The sequence below is a fragment of the Podarcis tiliguerta genome (assembly GCF_965153285.1).
Source record: "Podarcis tiliguerta genome assembly, chromosome: 6".
NCBI lineage: Eukaryota > Metazoa > Chordata > Lepidosauria > Squamata > Lacertidae > Podarcis > Podarcis tiliguerta.
The window spans coordinates 7,724,741-7,749,218 of NC_139539.1; the positions used below are offsets into that span (position 1 = coordinate 7,724,741).

A 24,478-nucleotide genomic window follows, 5' to 3' on the forward strand; every position below is an offset into this window, starting at 1 on the left:
AGTGTAATCTACTGAGCAACCCCCCCTCAGTATTAGAGGGAAAATGGGAGCTCACTAGACACCCTGGCTGGACTCCTCCTGGCAACAAAGCTTCCATGGAGCTTTTTTGCCCCAGAGAGGATTCTGATACGCCCCTCCAGTTTAAAATAAAGGGGCAAAATGGTCTTTCCAAGTACAAAGTACAAGACCGTTGTAACTTTTAGTGGGTGGCTTAGGCCCACCACCTGGAACCCAGGGCACAGCAGCCACCTCAGGGATCCTTCAACAAAATCAGAGTGTGAACCCTTAGGGAGAGCTGAACACATCAAAATTGTGTTGTTAAACTATCACCTAAAGTTAGAACATGAAATCATGAACCTAATGGTGCTCAGAAGGCAGTAGATATAATAACAGCCCAGCCTGAGAGCCCACACATTAGAGATCTTAGTTTCTCTAAATATATTTAAAAAAAAGAGAGAGAAAAAAAAAATGAATAAGAGATGTACTCAAAGATTTAGAAATATTTAAAGGGTTTGTGTTTACATTGGCTTCGGCATCCACAGACTGTTCTTAAATGCACATAGTTTTTAAATTGCCAGCTTGCTTCAAAATTTAAAATCTAAGGAAGCTAAGGAATGTTGGGCCTCATCAATCTTAAACAGGACAAATATATATATATATATTAGAATGAAGTGTGCAAATGTTTGTTATTTGAGAGAGGCTCCAAAGAGTCTTCCTCTGAGTAGCTTGAGTGAGGAGTATGATTTGATTTAAGTTGATGGTAGATTATGTTTTGCTGCAACTTAGTCTATATCCATGTTCCAATCTTTTTTATTCCAGCATTTTGAAATGTGCTGTGAAGACACAAATGTTTCTGCTGCAAAAGCCTAGTTGAGCACAATTGCTCTCTCAAGCTAAAATGCAGTGTATGTATTAGATTAAGCATATGAATATGAAAGTATGGTGTTCTTTCTAAGAAAATTGTTATTAAATGTAGAGGCTTCCATGGCCAGCAAAATTGTCTGAGTCCAGTCCAGATATCAGTCTCTATAAGACTTCCTGGTCTCTTTTCTTAGAAAATGCCCCCCCCTGTCTCATTCTGTCTCTTTCAGGTTTTTTCCCCCTTTCCTTCTTACTTCTGTGCCAGGTAAATTTACTCCCGAGTAAGCTTCCTTTAAAGGAAACTGCAAAGGGGGGAGGCATAGATTAGGCTTACTATGCCTCTGCAAGTTCAGGAAAATTGTTCACTTTTGTATTCCTTTTAAATCAAATCTATGGCTGATTTAATTATTTGTGAGTGGTTATATCAATTGAATTAACTTTGCTTTATAAAAGATCCTCTCCCTATCTTAGGAAGAAAATGTTCACTTCAATCTTCCTTTAAAGATAATAACAGTCTAGGAACTTGCACTCTTTAGTCTAAGGAAGTAAACTCTCACTCAAACTAGCTTCAAGATCTGCTAAAAGGGTTCTGTATAAAGTTGGGTACCTTTATTTTCCTCTTCCTTAGTACATGGTAGGAGCATGGCTTGTGGTCTCCTCAAACAGTTGTGTCTGTGTACATATGTATGTCTCTTTGGTAGCACAAATCTTGCTGTGAAAATCTTGCTATGAACCCTGCATTTTAGGGTTAGACTAGATGACCCCAGGGTCCCTTTCAACTTTCCCAATTTGTGGCTGTGTGGAGGGCCATGTGTCTGCAAGCATGTGATGAGTTGAAATTCAGCCCAACTTTGCTCTTCGTTTTTTTAAAAAAAGGTGAGAGGTGAAAGCCGTGATGTTTTGAAGCAGAACTGGTGATATCAGGCATTTGAGTGATTACAGCGCTTATCATTTTGTCTATTATTTACAAAAATCAGACTTAAAAGTCTACTCAAAGTTTAAGCACATACAAATTCATATAATCAAGTAGAATGAGCCTTGACATATAGTCAGTAGCCTTGACCATCCTGTAAATAAAGGGCAGGAAAAATTTGTCTGCAAATGGTAAGGCTGAAATGACTGAGAATGTTAAAAATCTTATAAATTCTGACTCTCTGGCCATTTTTTCCCATATATAAGGGCGTGGCATTGTTCTGCGAATGGCCAGAGGGATATTAGCCCTTTCCTGTACATAAAGGAAGCAATCTCTTGCTTGGGCTGAAGGAAACATGATCCCTTAGAAAACTGCTAGCTTTGGTGAATACTTGAATTGCTGAGTTTCTCTTTTTTGTTTTAAAATCTAACCCTATTTTTTAAAATGTACTCCTTACCCTTCCCTTCCCTTATTCAAATGGTAATTTAGCCAAAAGATCCAACATTTTAATAGTATAAAAGGTTTGCTGAGACATGAACTCTGCACATGCACAGAGGCTAGATCAGCTTGAAAGAGAGAGAGAGAGAGGAAGGAGGGGGAACTGTAGGAAGGGGGGAGAGGAGGTTTTTCCAGAGCTTCGGCTGCAGGGAGAAACTTATCCAAATTTCCTTATGTAAAACTTGGAACCATTGAGGGAAATCACCCTCAATGTGTCTTTTGCTCCAAGGGCTACTTAAGACAAAAGGGCTAAGTACTGGACCATCAAAAGTCAAGAGGTTGCCAAGTTTCAAATCTTAACATGCCAAATTCTTTTCACAGGTAAATATCAAAGCACTCCCACTGACTTCTCACATGAAATAATTTTCCCTTTTAACAGGATATGTGAACCCCACTAACAAAGTGTTTGTCCCTTCCTTTCTCCCACAGCACAAATGATAACGAGGGGATGCAAACAGTGATTTAAATACTCTACAAAAAGTAATTGCATTTGTATTTCTTTTGTCTTTCTTCCCTTAAAGCCAAACAGTCACTGCATTTGTATTTCTTTTGTCTTTCTTCCCTTAAAGCCAAACAGTCACTTTCTTTCTGTTCAGCAAAACAAGTCTGAATCCCTGCTAGTTGATTTCCCTCTATCTCTTTGTGGCTTTGACACCTTTTTAGGTTACAAATAATCTGCTTTTCATTTATTAATCAGTTTTTCATTGGGTTGTTAGAATGCCAAAACAGATTACTTCAGGTTACTTCAGGTGTGTTTTTAAAAAAAAAAAAAAATTGTGTGTCTTAGCATTTATTTATTTTTGCTTCCTCATAGGTCACTGTGTGTGTGTGTGTGTGTGTTTTACCTTTGGGACATGTCCATCACACGTTGAAAGTCATTTTAAACCCTTTTCCATTGTTTTCCCACTTTTTCAATCCAGTAGTAATCTGTGTGGTTTTGATAATATCTTTGTATTATTTAATAATAATTCTTTTCTAAATCTGATGTTTGTGTCAAGTCTGTTTAGATCTGACTGGTAATCTAATTTTTTTGCTTTCTTTTTTTATTTTTTAACCTTTCTTGTATTTTTACAGTTCTCTTTCTCTACATGTGGAGTAATTTTTTATTAAGGGAAAGAAAGCAAACAAACTTAGCAGATAATAACAGTAATTATATGGAAATGTGATAATAATATTGAAATGAGTAAAATGCTTAGCATGCTAAGATTTTATTATTTGCAGCTAATAACTCAAGGAGATTTTCTTGGGGAGGGGCTTTTGCCCCTTCTTTTTCTAACTCTGTCTTTAAGTCCCCCAAAAACCCTGCCCCTCTCACAGGATGTCACTTCTACAGATGTGCAATGATGAAAAAGCAGCAACAACCCCTCAACTCAGTTCTTCACCATCACAAGACCTGCAACAACAGACACCAGTTTTCAAAATGCCCACAGCTATCTCTTTCAAAGGATATAGACTAAGGGGGGAGGGGGGCTGACAAAGGGGGGAGGAGTTGAATTCTAAGGACATTGTCTCACTTTTGAACCTTAAGACTGTGCTCCAGGATTGAGAAGCTCACAATTGTGTCAAGATATGCAACTGATATTTAATTAGTTTGTTTTGTATTATGTGTTATTATGTAGGAAAGTTGAAATGTGTCTTGACAGTGTGATTTCCACAAAGGGGGGCAATTTTTGTCTGTAATTGTTTTTATGTTTAATGTCTTATTGCTTACACTCCAATGGAGAATTCTCATGCATTTTATACTTTCTAATAGCTCACGCTATTGTGTAGTCCAATGTTTAGATCAATTTATAACCACATTTCATAGTTCCACCTGGCACTCTGCCAACTTTCCCTATCCATTTTAAATTAATGTGCTAAAACTTGCTTTACCAAGGAGAAGCTTCTAAGATACATGAAGGTGGATATGCTTTGGTTTAGCAGGAATGATCCCTTATAGAGTTAAACTGACTTATTTGGAAAAAGTGCCCTTTTTAGGAATGGTTTTCTTTTAACAGTTTGTTTCGAAAAGTTGAGAACCATGGGGCAAGATAAATTCAAATTGGACTCAGTTTAAATTGGACAAGTGTATCCAGGCTGCAATTAGCTTTTTGGTCCTTAAAGTGCAAGTGAGCAACTTCCCATGACTGCAAGACCAGAGCCCATAATAATAAAATACCATAGAATGGCCAAGGCAAAGACATTTCTCTCATGACGTGTCCAAACCGGCCATGCAACATGGTTAATATGAAAGCCCTAAGTGGATTCACCAGGGATTGCCACTGCTGTAGCACTATGCCCGGTGTGAGACCACAGAAGAGCTAGCTTGACACCTGGGAAACACACAAAAATGGCGGGGGACAAAGCAAACTGCATTTTTCAGTCATTAGTGGACCTTCCTGCTAAATGTAAAGCATAGACCACTATTGAGAAAACATTTCTTCCAAGATGCTAGAATACCACAAGTAACTGAGCAACAAAATATTAATTTTACGTGATATCCTATGTCTAACTATGCACTGTTACACCGTTACATTTCTATGCAAATATCCTTAAGCATGACCTCCAAGTCCCTTTCAGGCTCACATGGACACACGCATCTGGGACGGAGAATAGCAGGTTAATATTTACCACCTTAAATTGTGCGGAGAAAAGGATTGCAAAGTAGCCACCTTTGCAATCTTATCTCCGAAGGGGGGAACTGTAGCAGGAAACCCCCCCCCCCCATCATTCAGTTTGTACAGACTTCACACACACTCACACTCACACTACATACGCTACACTTCTGTTATAAATTCATAGAAAATCAACCATACATCAGATTTGCACTGTTCCACTTTTATTCTACTCCATATTTCAAGGACTAGCTAAGGGGGGTGCCCTGGTGACGGTCAGCCATTATCCCCTAAGCGAGCAGTCACATACCTGGCTACTGCACCTGGTGGGGCATGATAAGCGAGATAAGCATCCTGATGGGCTCAGGCTCATCTCATCATGGACACAATGGACTGCATACGGTTGTATATTCAGGGCAGACAGCAACAAAAGGACCATGGCCGGATTCCCCTCAGGGGGAAGGAAACTGCACCTTTTCTTTGTTATTCACAACTGGTTCATGGGAGGGGGAGAAAGGAGGAACCAGCCAGGTGACAAGACACTCAGGTTACCACCACAACTCCTCCCTCAACCCCTCCTTTCTGTAATGTATGCATGATGTTTCTGGGGGTGGGCTTGACCTAGAGGAGGGGAATTTCAAAAGTTTTTATAAGGTCTTGCACACCATTGTTCTGGGTCTTTCCTCTCTCCTGCGAGTGAGAGGAACACCCTGCTGCAACAGTACAATAAAGGCCAAGCCTACAGGCTGCTGATTTGCTCCAATTTACTCTGGTTGGTGTCTTTACTTTTTGTCCAAGGGAGCCCTCGGATTTTTCCGGCAACACATACATCACTACTGGGAAAACCATGGCTTTAACTATACGAACCTTTGTTGGCAAGGTGATGTCTCTACTTCTCAAGATGCTGTCTAGGCCTGTCATTGCCCTTCTCCCAAGAAGCAGGCGTCTTTTAATTTCGTGGCTGCTGTCACCATCTGCAGTGATCTGAGCCTGCTGTTAGCTCACCACAATTGTGTAGAATCCTTGAATTGTACAGTTGGAAGGTACCTCAGGGGTCATCTAGTCCAACCCCCCGCAGGAATCTCTTGTCCAACCTGGGACTTGAACCCAGAACCCTGAGATTAAGAGTCTCATGCTCTACTTACTGAGTTGTTGCTGTTTGATGAGTTCACTGTTAGTACATATAAGATGGACATATAATATGATATGGCCAAGCAATTCAGTGAAACCCAGATTTTTGGTGGGAGGATAAACGTTATGTATGACCGTAATTACAAACCAAAACATTGTAAAAATGAATTCCACGTGCCATTAAATTTATCTGAGTCAGGGATAGGTCTTATGGAGTCCTTCAGACATTGCTGGGCGGAAACTCTCGTCGGACCAAGACAGTATGGCAAATGGTTCAGGATTACGAGAGTTGTGATCTATTTTGACTGTGCCATGTTGACCACACCGATTTAAATTCTTCATATGTGCATGTCACCTGTTCCTTATGTGAAAAATAATCTGGAAAGATCTCTACCCTTAGTCTTCCATATGTGGTTCTGCTGATTAGAAGCGGAACGTGAGTCATCGGCTTGATGCAACTGCAAAAAATAAAAATAAAAGGTTAATGCAATTTTAGGCTGAATGAATAGAACTAAAGTTTACGGTCAGATTAGTCCAACCTAATCAAGTCCTGCTGTCCGAGAAGACTATAGAAAAGTTGGAATGAGTTCAGGGGAGGGCAATGAAGGCGGTCAGGTTCTGTGAGGAACTAGCCCTATAAGGAAAGGTTGTAGAAACGGAATATGTTGGGAGAGGGCCATAGCTCAGTCGAGGTCCATCTGTATTCTGCTCTGGTCAGACCTCACCTGGAGTACTGTGTCCAGTTCTGGGCACCACAGTTCAAGAAGGACACTGACAAACTGGAACGGGTCCAGAGGAGGGCAACCAAAATGGTCAAAGGCCTGGAAACAATGCCTTATGAGGAACGGCTAAGGGAGCTGGGCATGTTTAGCCTGGAGAAGAGGAGGTTAAGGGGTGATATGATAGCCATGTTCAAATATATAAAAGGATGTCACATAGAGGAGAGAGAAAGGTTGTTTTCTGCTGCTCCAGAGAAGCGGACACGGAGCAATGGCTCCAAACTACAAGAAAGAAGATTCCACCTAAACATTAGGAAGAACTTCCTGACAGTAAGAGCTGTTCAACAGTGGAATTTGCTGCCAAGGAGTGTGGTGGAGTCTCCTTCTTTGGAGGTCTTTAAGCAGAGGCTTGACAACCATATGTCAGGAGTGCTCTGATGGTGTTTCCTGCTTGGCAGGGGGTTGGACTCGATGGCCCTGGTGGTCTCTTCCAACTCTATGATTCTATGATTCTATGTCCTGCATGCAGAAGGAAGGCCCTGGGTTCAAAGCAACCGCTGTTCAGAGGCGTACCAGGCCTGCAGCAGTGAAGGAAGAAGAACACACAGCCATTGTGGTTCTTAGCTTCCTCCTCCGCGAATTTATCTCATCCTTTCTTTAAAAGCCATCCGAGTTGAATTACAGAATTGTCAAGATGGAAGGGTTCCCCAGGGTCATCTAGTCTAACCCCCTGCAGTACAGGAATATTTTTGCCCAACGTGGGGCTCGAAATCACTGCCCTGAGATTACGGGCCTCCAGCTCCATGGACTGAGCTGTTCACTTTTTGCTCTTTATTTTGTCTGTCCTGAACCATTCAACATTCAGCTTCGTGGGATGGTACCACTCTAACCTCTGTTCCAGTCTGTATTTTTATTGAACATGTTTTTACACATGAAATGGTTTTGAATTGTTTGTATGAATGGCATTGATTCTAATTGTTTGTGTCAATGTGTGTTTGGGTTTTGCATTGTTTTCCTACACAAAATCATTTTCAATTCTTGCCAGACATGGAATTGTGCTTGTTTTGAGTTTTTGCGTACGAAATCGTTTTAAACTCTCGCTACATATATACTTGGGACGAGGGTGGCGCTGTGGTCTAAACCACTGAGCTTAGGGTTTGCTGATTGGAAGGTTGGTGGTTCGAATCCCCGTGACGGGGTGAGCTCCCGTTGCTCGGTCCCTGCTCCTGCCAAGATAGCAGTTCGAAAGCACGTCAAAGTGCAAGTAGATAAATAGGTACTGCTCCGGCGGGAAGGTAAACAGCGTTTCCGTGCGCTGCTCTGGTTCGCCAGAAGCGGCTTAGTCATGCTGGCCACATGACCCGGAAGCTGTACGCTGGCTCCCTCGGCCAAGAAAGCGAGATGAGCGCCGCACCCCCAGAGTCGGCCACGACTGGACCTAATGGTCAGGGGTCCCTTTACCTTTACATATATACAATGGTACCTCTGGTTAAGTACTTAATTCGTTCCGGAGGTCCGTTCTTAACCTGAAACTGTTCTTAACCTGAAGCACCACTTTAGCTACTGGGGCCTCCTGCTGCACCGCCGGAGCACGATTTCTGTTCTCATCCTGAAGCAAAGTTCTTAGCCCGAGGTACTATTTCTGGGTTAGCGGAGTATGTAACCTGAAGTGTCTGTAACCTGAAGCGTATGTAACCCGAGGTACCACTGTACTTGCGTGTGCTTTCAGCTTTTCCTATCATTTTGAATTCTTGCTACACGTGGAATTGTGTTTGTTTTCATAGCTTTCCCTGTATGATATCATTCTGAATTGTTGCTGCGTGTGGGATTGTGCTTATTTTCACATATGTTATATGGAATGGCTTTGTCACCGTGAAATCGCTTTGAGAGATTTCCTGGGGGGCGATTCCTAAGTGGAAGATGAGGAAACAAACGTCACCAGATCAGAAGAAGCAATGGTAACGGGGATGAATCATAACAAACTGGCGGCGCGTCCTAACCCTGCTCCATATCACGCCCTGTTCCCGCATTTATTCCTCTCCATCCCTCCCTCTTTCTCCTCCTCCCTCCACCTTTTCCTTTCTCTCTTTCTCCATCCATCCATCCATCCTTCCACCTGCTGCATCCCCTCCTCCCTCCCCCGCAGCCTCTTCCCTCTCGTCCCTCCTCCTCCTTTTTCCTCCATCCATCACCCTCCGCCCTCTCCCTTCTCCGGCTCTCTGTACCGCAATGCTGTAGTGCGGAGGGGAGGGGGGAAGAGCAGCAGCAGCCGCCGGAGGAGGAGGAGGGGGGTGACTGCATTGCGCCGTCGCCGTCAATAGGTGGACCCCCTCCCGGGGAAATAAAGCCGCCCGAGCCGAAGCTGGCAGCCTCTGCTGTCTGAGACCACAGCTGCCGGTAAGAGCGTCTTGAAAGCTTGCTTTGCTGCCGAAGGACAACGCACCATTATTTCCAAACCCCCCCTCCTTCCATTTTTATTTATTTCTTTTTTTGGGGGGGGATACCTTTGCAAAAATGGGGAGGGGGCTGGAACAGGTGCAGCGAGGAAAGTGTGGGCTGCAGCCTTTAAAAATAATAATACTGAAGCTGGGGGGGGGGAATGTTGGTGCTTTAAACGTTTTGCAAAAAAAAAGGGGGGGGGGAAAGGCTGGGCTTTTTTATTTTTTTGCAAAGGAAGAGCAATAATAACGGGCGTTTTATTTGTTTGGCGAGGCGGCGATGGCTTTTTGCAAAATTGCGCTTTCCCACCCAACCCTTTCCCGTTGCAATCTCCCGTCTGGAATCGTCTCTTGTCTCTTTTCTGTAATCCCCCCCCCAAAAAAAATAACCCCGAAACCATTTCCACCCCTTCAAGTTGCGCAGGTGATATTGTGGAAGCGGGTCCGGGAGAGCAAGCGCGCGTGCGGGTTCCAGGGCGCGCGACCCCTAAGGCAGTTAAGCCGGCCAGGAGCATCCGCGACCCAAACGGGCGTTCCGGCAGAACCGGCCTGTGGATCGGACTCCTGGGCGGGGGGGGGTGCTATCGCTTTGCTGGGGTCCGGATCCTGTTTTCTGTCTTGCTTCCAAGCAGCTCTCTTAACTTGCACAGTCATTCCAACCCGCGCGCGCCCCCCTCCCGGCTTTATTGTCTTGTCTCGACACCCCCCTCCTTCCTACACATTTAAGGCCTTCTTCGCATTTAGAAATTGAACCCCCCCCTTTTTTTAGAGGTGGGGGAACAGGTGGGGGCTTGGAGAGAGCGGAGCAAAAACCCTCCCTGCGTCGTACCGGTTGACCTTGCCACCATATCCCTGGCCAGATTATACGATTTGCAAATAATCATGATAATAATAACCCAATTGTTTTTTTTTGAAAATTAGGTGGGGTTTTTTTGTTGGGGGAGGAGGTGTGTGTTGGGGGGGGGAATCAGCGAAAGGAAAAAGAGGGGGGGGGGTTGCAGCGGGTTTGCATTGCTTTTCCCCAGAATTTATTTCGTTTCAGCTCTGCAGGGATTTGCGCGGCGTTTTTAGCTCCGCAGGGGATCTGAGATAGGTTGGGTCATTCGGTTTTAAAAATAACCCCTTGCAAAAGGCGGGTGGGGGGGGGATGATGTGGCTGAGAGCTGCATGCCTTCCTAGCTGATCCAATCCCTCATGTGGGTGGCGTGTGACAAAAGAGTGGCAGGGACAACCTTCAGATACACCCCCTTTCCCCCCCCCCACCCCATCACAACCCAAAAGCGGGAGATATATAGAATTATCCGTGCTCAGCTTGACAGAAATGAGCAGCAGAAAATGGCTGGGGTTTTATGTTGCATGAACATAGAGGCTTCTAGAAGCAGATATGGTGGTTTATGCACTGAGATACATTTTGCAACTTGGGCGAGCCGAGGCTGTGCGATTTGCAGAGCCTGCTTGCAAAAAGAGTCCATATTCCCAAATTAGAGCCCCTCCTCCCTGAGCGTTTGGGGTACGTTTTGCTACAGCGAGAGAGGCAGGTGGATTTCAAACCCCCACCCTTTTAAAGAACCAGCACAGGAGCAAGTGTGTCTGAAAATCAGGCTTTTATTTTCTCTTTTTATTTTGGGATGATGCAGCACAGTTTTGTGAAAAGGTTTGAAAGCTGAAAACACAAGACACCCCCCCCCCCGGGCTTCTATCGACCTAAGATTTCCAGATCTGCCTCTGCTACATCTTGGTGTTATGGGGGAAAGCTGAGCTCTCCCTCCCCCCCTTTACCGCTTGATCCTTCCACGCACAGCTAGATTCCAGTTTAGCCGCTCTAGGGAAGCACACCGAATGGCTATTTCTGGCTCTTTCCATTTGTGGGCACCATATTGTCCTTTGCGAAGATGAGCTTACTGGGAAATTTCCTAAGGTGGATCTGAATGCCCGTACGGAGGCAAACCTCTCTGCTTTCAATACAATATCTTTATTGTCATTGTCCCATACAGAACAATGAAATTGAAAAATCTACATAAGAAATTCAAAACCCCCTAAAAACTCTGAAAGCCTATTTTAAAATACAATATACTATAGAGACTCCTTATACTGCGTTTAAAACCAGAATTGCATTTGGGTAGAAACTGTTTCTCAGGCGGCTAGTCCTGGTCTTTATAACCCTGTACCTTCTTCCAGAAGGCAGAAGCTGAAAGAGATCATTTCCGTTGCTTAGGAAAGCGTAGTCCACGGGATTAGGTACAATGAAGGAGTTCTTTCAATTATTATATACCTGGGGTGCATGGGAATGCAAGCACGCTTTGTGCACAATCGTAGTGGAACCAAACGTAGCTTATTTGGGAAAGGGGTTTTTAGGAGAGGCTACCAGTTCTAAAAAAGGGCAATTTTGGGGCGAGAAGGAGGTTGCGCAGGCATCTCTGGCTTGCAGCGCAATGGGGTTGCCAGTGGTGTCAGTGGGGTGGACCCAGAAGGAAAAAACACAAACAAAACAAAGCAAAAAACGGGTTCCTTTTCCCAGCTAGAGTCAGGGCGGATTTCTCCCATGGCAGACAGAAAATCCTCCTCCTGTCTGGCCTACATTCTGCCTGCTGTTTATCCAGCGAAAGATCTGATGGGCTGAAGCACAGGCTTAACTTTGCGACAGGAAACCCCAGACAAAGACGCAAACACACACACACACAGACACCCCGGGGCTGGAAAAGGCTCTGTGGCAGTTGCGTGTCTGGCTGTTGTGTTGTGCTCCTGTTGCTCCTGGCGACACTCCTGATCTCCTCCTCTCTCGCACTGCTCTTTGCAGCAGCCGCCTCGCCCGGTCACAGCCGCCGCTGAGCTCTCCATCCCTCCGCAAGCGCCGGCCGTTCACAGATCCCGAGGAGAGGAAAGATGGGGAAGGAGAAGACCCATATCAACATTGTTGTCATAGGACATGTGGACTCCGGGAAATCCACCACCACCGGCCACCTCATCTACAAATGTGGGGGCATCGACAAAAGGACCATTGAGAAATTTGAGAAGGAAGCCGCGGAGGTAAGGCTCAAAAGGCACACATGCGTACAATTTGACCTTCAAGTTTGCCCTTCTTTTCTCTCTCTCTCTGGAACTAGAGTACGAGATGGAATAGGAGCAGTTGTCGCCTGCCGCTTCCCACATCTAGAAGAATATTTGCTCTGTATTGTGTCTCCTGTGCTTTTTCATAGGTTCCTTTTCTGACTTCCACCACAATATATTTCCCTGGGCTGCCTCCCCTCGCAACTTTCCAATTCGTTATCCGAACAAGATAGGCCCAAACACGGAAGGGGGTGACAATGGAAAGCCCCCACAACAGTAAACTGCCCCCCCATCTTCCTTTGGCGTTGCTACCTGGCCACACCTGAACATATAGCGCATTTGTGCTGGTGGCATTTCAGTTTGTGGTCCCAGGTTCCCTTTTCTCTGCGTGAGCAATGTTGGTTGGAAACCGTGTTTGTTTGTTTTCTTCTGAGGCTAACGCTTGTGATAATGCGCTCTTTTGGCAAAAATCGCCACCCCTGAATATATAATAATGATAATAAACCTCAACTCTTAAATAATAATAATAATAATGAAGGGGAAAACTTTGCCTAGGAGACCTCAAATTTGCACCAAAAGCAGCAAAATTGTGAATTGTGCCGAATTGCAAAATTATTTTGCATAGTTTAATGTACATTTCTTTACTTTTTTATTATTCATTCTGTTTGAGGGAGGGGTATCAGGAAAAGAGTTGCGTAGGACTCTAAAGATCAGTTTCAAATCAGGTCCCCGCCCCAACTTTCAAACTTATTTTTTGCACCTATACAGAGTAGGGGCTTTTTTTTTTGCAAATGAAGCCATGAGATTCTGCACTCAGTGTCAGCCCAATCAAAGGCCAGAAGGTTTAAGTTTAGGTCTCTGCTGAATTGCAGAATCTTCCAATCACTGCTCTCCACCTACGCCCTGATTAACTTGCCCAATAACACAGCACAGTGCGTCAGCTCGGTGCTCAGTAGTATAGACCGTGTGCTTTGGGTTCAGAATCCCCTAATTTCAATCTCCAGTATCACCAGTTAAAAGGATGACATAGCAGTGATGCAGAAGGCCTCCCTCTGCTGAGAAGCCTGAGAGATTGCTTTCCAATATAATCCCCCCCCCCTTTCCTTTAGGTGACCAGTCAGACCCTGATCTTGAACAAAATGCTCATCTGTGGACAGCTCCCTCCACAAGAATCCTGGGAACTGTAGCTTACCCATACAGAACTACAATTCCCAGCACCCTTAACAATCAAACAGATCTCCAACTCAGTTCCTGTGTCTGCTGCTGCTCTCCCTGACCTGGAAATTCTGGCTGCCGTTACTTTAGAGAGAGTGAACTATAGTTGCTCATTGGAGAGGGGAATGCACTCTGCACATGCCCAGAGTTGCACGTTCCTGGTGTTCCCTGTTACGGTTGCTGAGGGTGGTTAGGAGATCCTCCACAGAGCTATAGTTCCCAGCGCCGTGTGCAGGCTACATTTCCCAGGATTCCTTGAGGGAAGCCATAACTGTTAAAGGATGTTGTGGATGTGGTCAAGCAACTTAGGGACAAATCATGCCGAATAAATACCTTGTCTGTTTAGATCAGTATTATCTAGGGCTTGAGGCAGGGGTTCTTTCCCAGTTCTGCCAGGATTTGAACCAAGGACCCTCTGCGGGAGAAGCCAGTACTGTTCAACCGAGCTGCAGCAATTCCCGGAAATATCTGGTCCCCATCTTTGTCTTAGGCCCAGCTGTTCTTTGAGGGCAAGAGGCTCAGGAGACAGAGCCCGTTACAGTCCTTGGTAGCTGCGCCAAATAAATATGGGCCTGTATAAGGCATAGCTACACTTCAGACTTAAGCCAGAAGAGCCCAGAGGACACCAGCTGTGCTGAAAATTCTGTAGCAGACCCTCAAAAAGTGGGGCAGATGTTACTTTGCCTAAGTCCTGCAAGACAACTGGTCACTCCAGAGGGCTATCTTAACTTAAGTGAGCAGATGTGTTTTCTTCCTAAACTCATTTTCTAATGGTCCCCACTTGAGATTCTTCCGGGGGGTGGGGGTGGGAGGCGCAGAATGGTGGGGAACCTTTCACAACATATTGTCAGAACCAGCTCTAGTTCTTGTTGTTGACTGAATCTGTAGTTTGTTATTAGTTAGAATCATAGAATAGAATCATAGAGTTGGAATAGACCACAAGGGCCATGGAGTCCAAACCCCTGCCAAGCAGGAAACACCATCAGAGCACTCCTGACATATGGTTGTCAAGCCTCTGCTTAAGGACCTCCCAAGAAGGAGACTCCACCACACTCCTTGGCAGCAAATTCCACTGTCGAACAGCTCTTACTGTCAGGAAGTTCTTCCTAATGTTTAGGTGGAATCTTCTTTCTTGTAGTTTGGATCCATTGCTCCGTGTCCGCTTCTCTGGAGCAGCAGAAAACAACCTTTCTCCCTCCTCTATGTGACATCCTTTTATATATTTGAACATGGCTATCATATCACCCCTTAATCTCCTCTTCTCCAGGCTAAACATGCCCAGCTCCCTCCTCATAAGGTATCGTTTCCAGGCCTTTGACCATTTTGGTTGCCCTCCTCTGGACACGTTCCAGTTATTACCTTAATATCCGTCTTCCTGCCCCCAAGTTGCTCAACGCAGCTTATGTGATCGTCCCTCAATCCACCTTTGTCTTCATAACACCCTTTTGAGGTAGGCTAGGCTGTCTCGAGATCACCCAGTGAAGTGCATGACTGAGAGCAGAGTTGAACCCTGGTCTCCCAGGGTGCAACACTCTGAACCATTTCGCAACGCAGGCTGTTTTCTGATACCCAAGAATTGAGGGTCTTAGCTGTCTGGTTACTTGGCCAGACTGGTATCCGCTGCACTCTTTTCACTGCTTTCATAAAAAGCATACCTTGGACCCCGGACAATGAGTCTAGGCCACCAGAAACCTCTCTTGCACAACCCTCAGATGGAGAGATGGCTGCTTCTTATAAACAAAGCATCCTCCTTGACTTGTTCCATTGCACCCACCTTTCTATCTCCCCTGACTCTCTTTATATTGCTTTCCTTAACATCCAGTCTTAAAAAAACAGCTCCGGAAAAAAGCTTGTCTAGAACATTGGGACTTCCAACTTGGTCTTCATAAAGGAATCACAAATTGCTCTCTCCCAAGTTCTGAGTTCCCTTCCCAATGGACCAACATGGTGGCGTGATAATTCTCTAGTAGATGGTATGTTTCGGGCGCTTTTTGCTGAGTCAGCCCATTGGTTTACCTAGATCAGGATTGTCTACACACTGACTGACAGCAGCTCTCCAGGTTTTGAGTCAGAAGTCTGTTTTCGCAACCCCACCTGAAGAGGCTGAATGAATACTCAGTAAACAGCCTTCTGACTTAGTGCACACCGTTGAGGACCGATGCTAAAGAAACAGGTTATGTGGATATGTTCGCATTTCGCTGATTCCTTTATCGCAGAACTCCTTTCGTTTTCTGCTGCCAAAAGTAGTATCCTTTATCCATTGGCGATGTTCTGTAGCGAGAAGGGAGGGAGTCAGCGTTTGATGTGAGCCCACGGATAAATTGTGACGCCTGGGGAGTGTCATTTTAGCCTCAGTGATGCATCTTTAAAATGGGAGCATCAGGTGAGGGCTTATAGGGGAGGGGAGATGAAATGAAATGAAATGAGGGAAGAAGGAAATCCCCTTCTGAACCTTCTCCACTTCTCTGCCTACAGTCTCCCCCTCCCTTCTCCAGGAGGAGGGGGTCAGTGAGAGGGAACCCCCCTCTGCCCTGCCATTCCCTATCCCTATAGTAAGACAGACCACCCAAAAATGGTTGTTAACTGAGCACCCTCAGCTTGTGTGTCCTATTTCTGGGCTTAAACCAGGAAAGATGGATGCCTGCTTCTCTTAATTCTCCCCACCCTCTGCCGGCTCATGCAACTGGAATAAATGCATATTCTTACTCTGTTTACCCATTCCTCTTTCACCACTCTTCTGTTGCCTTTCCCAGTGTCAAGTTGAAATTGGAGCTGCTGCCAGCCTGTGTAGACAATATTGAGTCAGGTGGGTCTTTGGTTTGAGTCAATATAAGGCAGCTTCTTAGGAAGGGGGCTAGCTCAGCGGTAGAGCGTCTGCTCGGCATGCAGAAGCAACAGAGGTTCAATCCTTGGCATCTCCAGATAAATGCTGGAAAAGGCTCCCGATCTGAAACAATGGAAAGATGCTGCCTGCCAGGGTAGACAGTACTGAGGTAGATGGACCAGTGGTCTGACTCTGACTCAGCATCAGGAAGAATTTTCTGGCAGTAGGAGCTGTTTGACAGTAGGATAGTAGACCCTTGGGAGGCTGTGGACTCTCCTTCCTTGGAGGTTTTTAAGCAGAGGTTGGATGCTTTAGCTGAGTTTCCTGCATTGCTGGGGGTTGGACTAGATGCCCCTTAGGTTCCCTTCCAACTCTACATTTCTGTTATTCTGTGACTCAGGATAATGCAGCTTCTTGCGCTGCTAATACCTCTGTCTTCATACTTGGTAGAATGCTATGCCTGTTCATAAAGGTAAAGGGACCCCTGACCATTAGGTCCAGTCGTGACCGACTCTGGGGTTGCGGCGCTCATCTCGCTTTATTGGCCGAGGGAGCCAGCGTACAGCTTCCAGGTCATGTGGCCAGCATGACTAAGCTGCTTCTGGCGAACCAGAGCAGTGCACGGAAACACCGTTTACCTTCCCGCCGGAGTGGTACCTATTTATCTACTTGCATTTTGACGTGCTTTCGAACTGCTAGGTTGACAGGAGCAGGGACCGAGCAATGGGAGCTCACCCCGTCGCGGGGATTCGAACCGCCAACCTTCTGATTGGCAAGTCCTAGGCTCTATGGTTTAACCCACAGCGCCACCCGCGTCCCTTATGCCTGTTCATAGTGCTATATAAATAATCATAACTCAGAATCACTTGCTGGTTGCCAAAGTTCTTGCAAAAAAATAGATACAGTGGTACCTCGGGTTAAGTACTTAATTCGTTCCGGAGGTCCGTACTTAACCTGAAACTGTTCTTAACCTGAAGCACCACTTTAGCTAATGGGGCCTCCCACTGCCGCTGCGCCGCTGGGGCACGGTTTCTGTTCTCATCCTGAACCAAAGTTCTTAACCTGAAGCACTATTTCTGGGTTAGCAGAGGCTGTAACCTGAAGCGTATGTAACCCGAGGTACCCCTGTAAACGTTTCCCTCAGTGGACCATCTTGCAAGGCCCCTCCTTGGGTTCTTAGAAGCACAAGGATGCAGTGAAAATGGCAATGCCTGGTTGGAGGACTTGCAACCCTTTAGATCAGTAATGGCCAAACTTGGCCCTCCAGCTGTTTTGGGACTACAATTCCCATCATCCCTGACTACTGGTCCTGTTAACTAGGATGATGGGAGTTGTAGTCCCCAAACAGCTGGAGGGCCTAGTTTGGCCATCACCGCTTTAGATGTTGTTGGGACTACAACTCCCAGAAGCCCCAGGCAGCAAGGTGTGATGGGAGTTGTGGTCCCAACGATATCCGCATGGCTGCCTCATGAGTTCCTGACTATGCGCTCCTGTGCTATAAATTTACAGTTCTTTGGTAGATCGTGGGGGCTTCTAGCAAAAAATGTAAACCGTTCGAGGCTCAGTTGGCCTACTTTGCAAGGTTATTGTAAGGCCAGTCAGAGTTAGAACTATACATTGCCTGCTGGGTTACCTGAGCTGTAGGGCAAGAGATTGGGATCCCCAGAGGGATTTGCAAGGTGTTTGTCTGTGGGGCAGGGACTGGTGGAAAAGAGGGCACTTTTTGCCCTGATTCTCACCTGGGTGGTGAGGGTACTGCAGGAAGCTCATGCCCTGTTCCTCCCAGACACCCCCTTCCCATCTATTTCCTACCTTTGCAGGTAACAAATAGGGAGGCGACCATCAAAACAAAGCAGATCATTAATCTCCGATTGCACCGTGTGAGAACGGAACTTGATGGTGGGCTGTAAATTCAACAAAATTCAGCTGTGTTTTCTCTCCTTTGTTACAACAACTTAGCAAGTTTTCAGCCCTTAAGACAGGCATTGAAATAATCTATGCACTGCAAAGATCTTAGCGGTTTGACGGAGTGGATTGAGACATCTTTTAGAGCTCAGGGACCAATGTCCCTGTTCCTTCCTAGAAGCAGAATAAATTATGCAGAATAGGCCAGCGTGTGGAAAGTCCAGCACTCTGCATATTTTAAGTGGATCATAGAATGCTTTCCCCTGTTGGTGCATGGTTATTTAATTATGCATGTGTTTTGGAAGCGGAATGACAACATATTTATGAACAGGCCTTGTTTCTTTTCGTGCTGCTTTTGCAATTTCTAGTTCTGCACCAAGGAGGCCAAAAAATTTCCTCTTTAGGAAAGAGTGACGCCATTTCACGACGATGCCTGTTACTGCCCACAGCCGCATATCCTGACTCCTTATATAAGAACCAAGAGAGGGATCACAATAAATTCTCTTTTAATGACGCCTTCTTTACTGTTCCCTCAAATATAATGGGCATATTATTTCCAAGGGCAGATTCCTTAATGTCTTGATGGGCCCATAGATCAGCTGCAAATTGCCTTTGGTCCCTGAACCGTTGGGACCAAAGGGCTTAACACGGAACAAAATGCGCAAGTATCAAAAAGCACCCCGGTTTTCCTGACTCGCTTTCACCTTCCTGAGCACTGAGAATAGCATCCTAAGCTATTGTTCCATTTTGTGTGTGTTTTATTTCATCACCCTTCCCATTTCTGCAGTCTCAGTGCACCCACCTTGGTTGTTTACATCCACGTCAAGCTCCCTCTCTGTTTAACTATTCCAACGTTTTCGTACGGTGCTTCCATGCTTATTCGATATAATCCCATTATCATACCTGTGGGGTTCTGATATGTCTGGCAACCTAATAAGGCCAGGGACAATTGGTTCATGATTATCTCAAGCCTTTCTGTGTATGGGGGGGTGGGGTGGATATCCTCTCACCTATGGCACATTCTTCCATTGGAGATGCTTCAAAGTAGATTTGAGCATCTTTTGGAAACATTTTAGGAGTTCCCATTTGGGCTGGTTTTATTGGCTCCCACCCCAAGGACGCGGGTGGTGCTGTGGGCTAAACCACAGAGCCTAGGACTTGCTGATCAGAAGGTTGGCGGTTCGAATCCCCACGACAGGGTGAGCTCCCGTTGCTTGGTCCCTGCTCCTGCCCACCTAGCAGTTCGAAAGCACATCAAAGTGCAAGTAGATAAATAGGTACCGCTCCGCCGGGAAGGTAAACGGCGTTTCCATGCGCTGCTCTGGTTCGCCAGAAGCAGCTTAGTCATCCTGGCCACATGACCCGGAAGCTGTACGCCGGCTCCCTCGGCCAATAAAGCGAGATGAGCGCCGCAACCCCAGAGTCGTCCGCAACTGGACCTAATGGTCAGGGGTCCCTTTACCTTTACTCCAGTTAAACTATTTGAGGGGCGAAGGTTTCAATTCAGTTTTTTTGCCAGCTGATAATTTTAAAAAAACGAACGGGATTTCTCTCACATGAAATGTTAGTTGTCCAAATAAAGAGAGGTCAGGATTTATGTTTTAATTAATAGAACAGATAAACTATGAGAATATCTTCAACAGGCAGACAAGATGATTTTGCACCGAGGAGATATCTCTAACTTTTTTTTTTTTGCCACGAGGTTTAAACGTGCCATCATGAGGTCTAGATACTTAAAAAATACAAAAATGGAGGCCGTAGCTTTGTAAACACGTTAGAGGTGGTCGCCTCGCCATTACTGTAAACAGTCGCCTGCCCCCCCATTGATATCTGAGCAAACAGCTCTACCTAGACCCTACAGCTTTGCAAGAGATCTGAACCAGCTGCCGAGATGCAGCGAGGTCTGGTATCTTCTAAAATAAGCTGCCGTTTCTTTGAATCAGCCAGGCAAGCCTTGTGGCACCTTCGCTGGCACGGCAGAAATATGCAGAGGGACGTGAAACTGCTATTAATAGCCAATTGACTCTGTGCTTTCAGCCTCCATTTTCTGATGCAATGCAGTGTGTGGCGAAGGGTATTCCTTTCCATGCGATTGCTTTGGTAGGAAATGGAGTCTGGCTATAATAAGGTTTTTCAAAGGTGCTGCTTAACTAGGGTTTTGTTTTGTTTTAGAGAGCTAACGTAATGGAAGAGGGTCCTTTGGCTTATGGAACAGAAGATAGCAGCAGTTCAGAAGGCTTTATCTCCCTTCAAAAAATGAAACCCATCCTTTGTGGCCTTAAACAATATAACTTCTACCTCTGCCCAGCCAATTCGAGATGTATCGAGTTCTGCAACAGAGCAGTTACTGTGTTAGGCTAGAAAATACGGCCTTTTTCTTCCTCTTTTGGCCCACGATCTCTGCGGGTAATCGAATCTAGGCAGATGAAAAGAGGAGCAAAGGCATTTTGCTAAACAGAGGCTTGTCATGCGCTCATAACATGATGCAGCAAGTTTCAGTGCAGTCCATTTTTTCAGCCGGAATGTACCAATTTTGACGGCTGCGGGAGCTTGATGGGCTGATAAATCGTCGTCGTCATCGTCATTGGGTTGTACAGGGTGGGATGAGGGTCATGGTGCTTCTCTGGAAGGAAAACCCTTGTTAATTTCAGGTCAGGATCTGTCCTTCTTGGCCCACCTGTCACACTGGGTCTGCTAAATCCAAGGAACAGATGAATTCCAGCAACTCCCTGAGCAGAAGCATTAATTAATTAATTAATTAATTACGGATGCTTATGTATTCAGAATCAAGGTTGCACTCCCAACCCAATAATGTTGGTTTATTCTGGTTTGATTCTTCAAGCTTTTGTTAATTGCTCTGGCAGATACAGTGCTCGGGTTGTTGTCGTCGTTTATGTATTAAAATGATTAATGAACTTGTGATATTGAAGTCCACTTTGTGGCATTGTGGTCCAGATAGTTGTAGGGTTGTGTGTTGTGCTACAGAGGGCAGAGAATAGTAATTTATGGAAAATAAGGAAATGTGTGCAAATCTTTTTCAGTGCGTATGGTTCATCCTGGTTCCTGAGCACTGCTTGGGGCGCAGAATATTTAGAAGATGTATAAACTGAAGGATCAAATTGCTCTCCAAGCATTGTAGACATAAAACCCAACAGAAAATATAGAGAAAATATATAGGGAAGTTTTGGTGGGGAGGCTGGAAGGAAACATGGTGTTACGCAGCTTTCTGGCCTAACTACAGCAGGGAAACTGGGCAGGTTATTCCTCAAAGGTGACAGGCATCCGATTTAGGAGAACAAAGCAAGTTTTACTAATTAATTGGGTATGGTGTGATGCCTGTCTCAGGGACTCTTATCACGGCTATAGAATAACTTCACCTCCAGCTTCTTTCCTCCAGTGGAGGTTTTTAAGCAGAGGTTAGATGACCATCTGTCATGGATGCTTTAGCTGAGTTACCTGCATTGCAGGGGGTTGGACTAGATGACCTTTGAGGGTCCCAACTCTACAATGCTATTATTTTTTAGCTCCTAACAGGCACATTGTGCCCCTTGGGGACAGCCTCAGAGGTAGTGTGAGACATCTACTTAACATTTTGTGTTGCAATATATTTATCAAGGATTTAAGACTCAAGAGATGTATAAGACTGAATCAGATAATAATAATAATAATAATAATAATAATAATAATAATAATAATAATAATAATAAAATTATTTATATCCCGCCCTCCCCAGCCGAAGCTGGGCTCAGGGCGGCGAACAACAATAAAATAGTACAACATTCTAAAATCATTCAATTATAAAAGTAATTCAAAGTGTATTAAAAGCAATTCAAATTATAAAAGTAGTTCAAAGATAAGTGCTGGAGATGCAAAGAAGTTGAGGGAACGTACTTTCACAAGTGGTGGACTTGTAAAAGGGTAAAAGTGTATTGGGAAATAATACATAATGAATAATAATAATAATAATAATAATAATTTATATATACCCCGCCCATCTGGCTGGGTTTTCCCAGCTACTCTGGGCAGCTTCCAACAGAATATTAAAATACAATAGTCTGTTAAACATTAAAAGCTTCCCTAAACAGGGCTGCCTTCAGATGTCTTCTAAATGTCGGGTAGGGCATTCCACAGGGCAGGTGCCACTACCGAGAAGGCCCTCTGCCTGGTTCCCTGTAACCTCACTTCTCGCAGGGAGGGAACCGCCAGAAGACCCTCGGAGCTGGACCTCAGCGTCCGGGCAGAACAATGGGGGTGGAGACGCTCCTTCAGGTATACTGGACCAAGGCTCTTTGTTGGAAAAAAAAAGTTCAAAATGTTCAAAAGTCATTTCCCAAAAGAAACAGAGTCCTTTCTCTTGGGGATAATTCAGACGGATATTCCCAGGTGTCATAAAAGGTTATTTATGTATGCTACTACTGCAGCCTGGGTTTCGTTAGCCCAAAAATTGAAAACGAGCGAGGTCCCAACCAAAGAAGAATGGCATCTTAAGCTCACAGAATATGCACAGCTTGTAGACTTAAAATATAGAATTAGAGAACAAGAAGAACATAGGTTTAGAGAAGATGGTAAAACGTTTATTGAATATATGGGGAAAAACAGTGTACACCTGAAAATGTTGGCAATATTAAGATAAATTCAGCAGTGTAAATAAGTTTTGATGGATGCAGTAATGGAACAATGAATGGTTAATTTTTTGTAAAATATGCAGGGATTTATGATATACAAAATGAACCATGGAAAGAGAAGGGAAGTCCCTGATATTTTAAGGAAGTTTAAATGAGTATTTTAGATTGTAAAACAGAAAATTTATCTAAAAATTATATATATAAATAAGACTTAAAACTTTAAAGAAGTCTATTCTGCTCACTTTGTTGTTGTCGTTTAGTCGTGTCCGACTCTTCGTGACCCCCTGGACCAGAGCACGCCAGGCACTCCTGTCTTCCACTGCCTCCCGCAGTTTGGTCAAACTCATGTTCGTAGCTTTGAGAACACTGTCCAACCATCTCGTCCTCTGTGTTCCCCTTCTCCTTGTGCCCTCAAACTTTCCCAACATCAGGGTCTTTTCCAGGGAGTCTTCTCTTCTCATGAGGTGGCCAAAGTATTGGAGCCTCAGCTTCAGGATCTGTCCTTCCAGTGAGCACTCAGGGCTGATTTCCTTCAGAATGGATAGGTTTGATCTTCTTGCAGTCCATGGGACTCTCAAGAGTCTCCTCCAGCACCATAATTCAAAAGCATCAATTCTTCGGCAATCAGCCTTCTTTATGGTCCAGCTCTCACTTCCATACATCACTACTGGGAAAACCATAGCTTTAACTATACGGGCCTTTGTTGGCAAGGTGATGTCTCTGCTTTTTAAGATGCTGTCTAGGTTTGTCATTGCTTTTCTCCCAAGAAGCAGGCGTCTTTTAATTTCTTAGACACTAGCAATTGAAATTAACTCGAAGCAGAGCTTTTTAGTGTTGCTACTGACCATATTCTGTGGAATGGCATTCCTGTCCCGATACGACAGACACCCACTCTCTGCACTTTGCAAAAACAGCTGAAGACAGTTTTGTTCCGATAGGCTTTCCTAGACGAGTGAATGGTTCTCTGCCATCAGTGCCTATTTTGTATCGTTGCTTTAAATAAGTCTGCTTTTTTTGTTGGGAGTTGGTGTGTTAAAACTGGTTTTTATTGTACATTGTCCTGAGCGGATTGTGTAGTTTGATATGTGGCTTGGACCGACTTTTCCTGTAGCTGCCCAGCCTTGGTGCAGCTGGTTAGCAGCAGCCTCACCTGTTGCCCAAAAAAGAGGAAAGTCATCACTAAAGCACAGGTGTGCACACGCTAATTTCTATGTGTGGATGTGAATTTGGAACATACTGATAAGATTTAAATGGAGGTGCAGCACAGCTCACCATAATGGGAAGGACTGAGCCAGGTAACCTGCATACGTGCTTGAGCTGCTCTCCAGGTGAATAATTTTGGGTGCTTGCAGGATTCTTTCCAAGGGGTGGGGGGCGAAGGAAAATGCAGAAGGCTAGTTATCTCCACCTCCACAAATAATGATGAGAAAATAAATTCTTGTCCATTTCCCCTCATATCTCAGAATCTACAGATGCTGGAAACTTAGATTTTTAAAAAAATGAAAGCTGGGGACCTCAAGATTATAGTTCGTTTTCAGCAGGGGGCCGGTCCACTGTCCCTCAGAACTTGTGGGGGGCCGGACTATATTTTGAAAAATAATAATGAACGAATACCTATGCCCCACAAATAACCCAGAGATTCATTTTAAATGAAAGGGCACATTCTACTCATGTAAAAACACACTGTTTCCTGGACCGTCCGAGGGC

The 24,478-nt window shown here is 44.8% G+C and overlaps 2 protein-coding genes across 3 annotated transcripts in view; both read left to right on the plus strand.

Moving 5' to 3' along the window:
• PTK6 (protein tyrosine kinase 6) overlaps positions 1-24,478 on the plus strand; it is a 736,207-nt gene that overhangs the window by 87,422 nt on the left and 624,307 nt on the right. The window lies entirely within an intron of this gene.
• EEF1A2 (eukaryotic translation elongation factor 1 alpha 2) overlaps positions 8,899-24,478 on the plus strand; it is a 36,601-nt gene continuing 21,021 nt past the window's right edge. The window contains exons 1-2 of the mRNA XM_083447515.1: positions 8,899-9,113; positions 11,952-12,181. Coding sequence (XP_083303641.1) covers positions 12,038-12,181 — 144 coding nt within the window. The 5' untranslated portion in view covers positions 8,899-9,113; positions 11,952-12,037. The remainder of the gene's footprint in view (positions 9,114-11,951; positions 12,182-24,478) is intronic.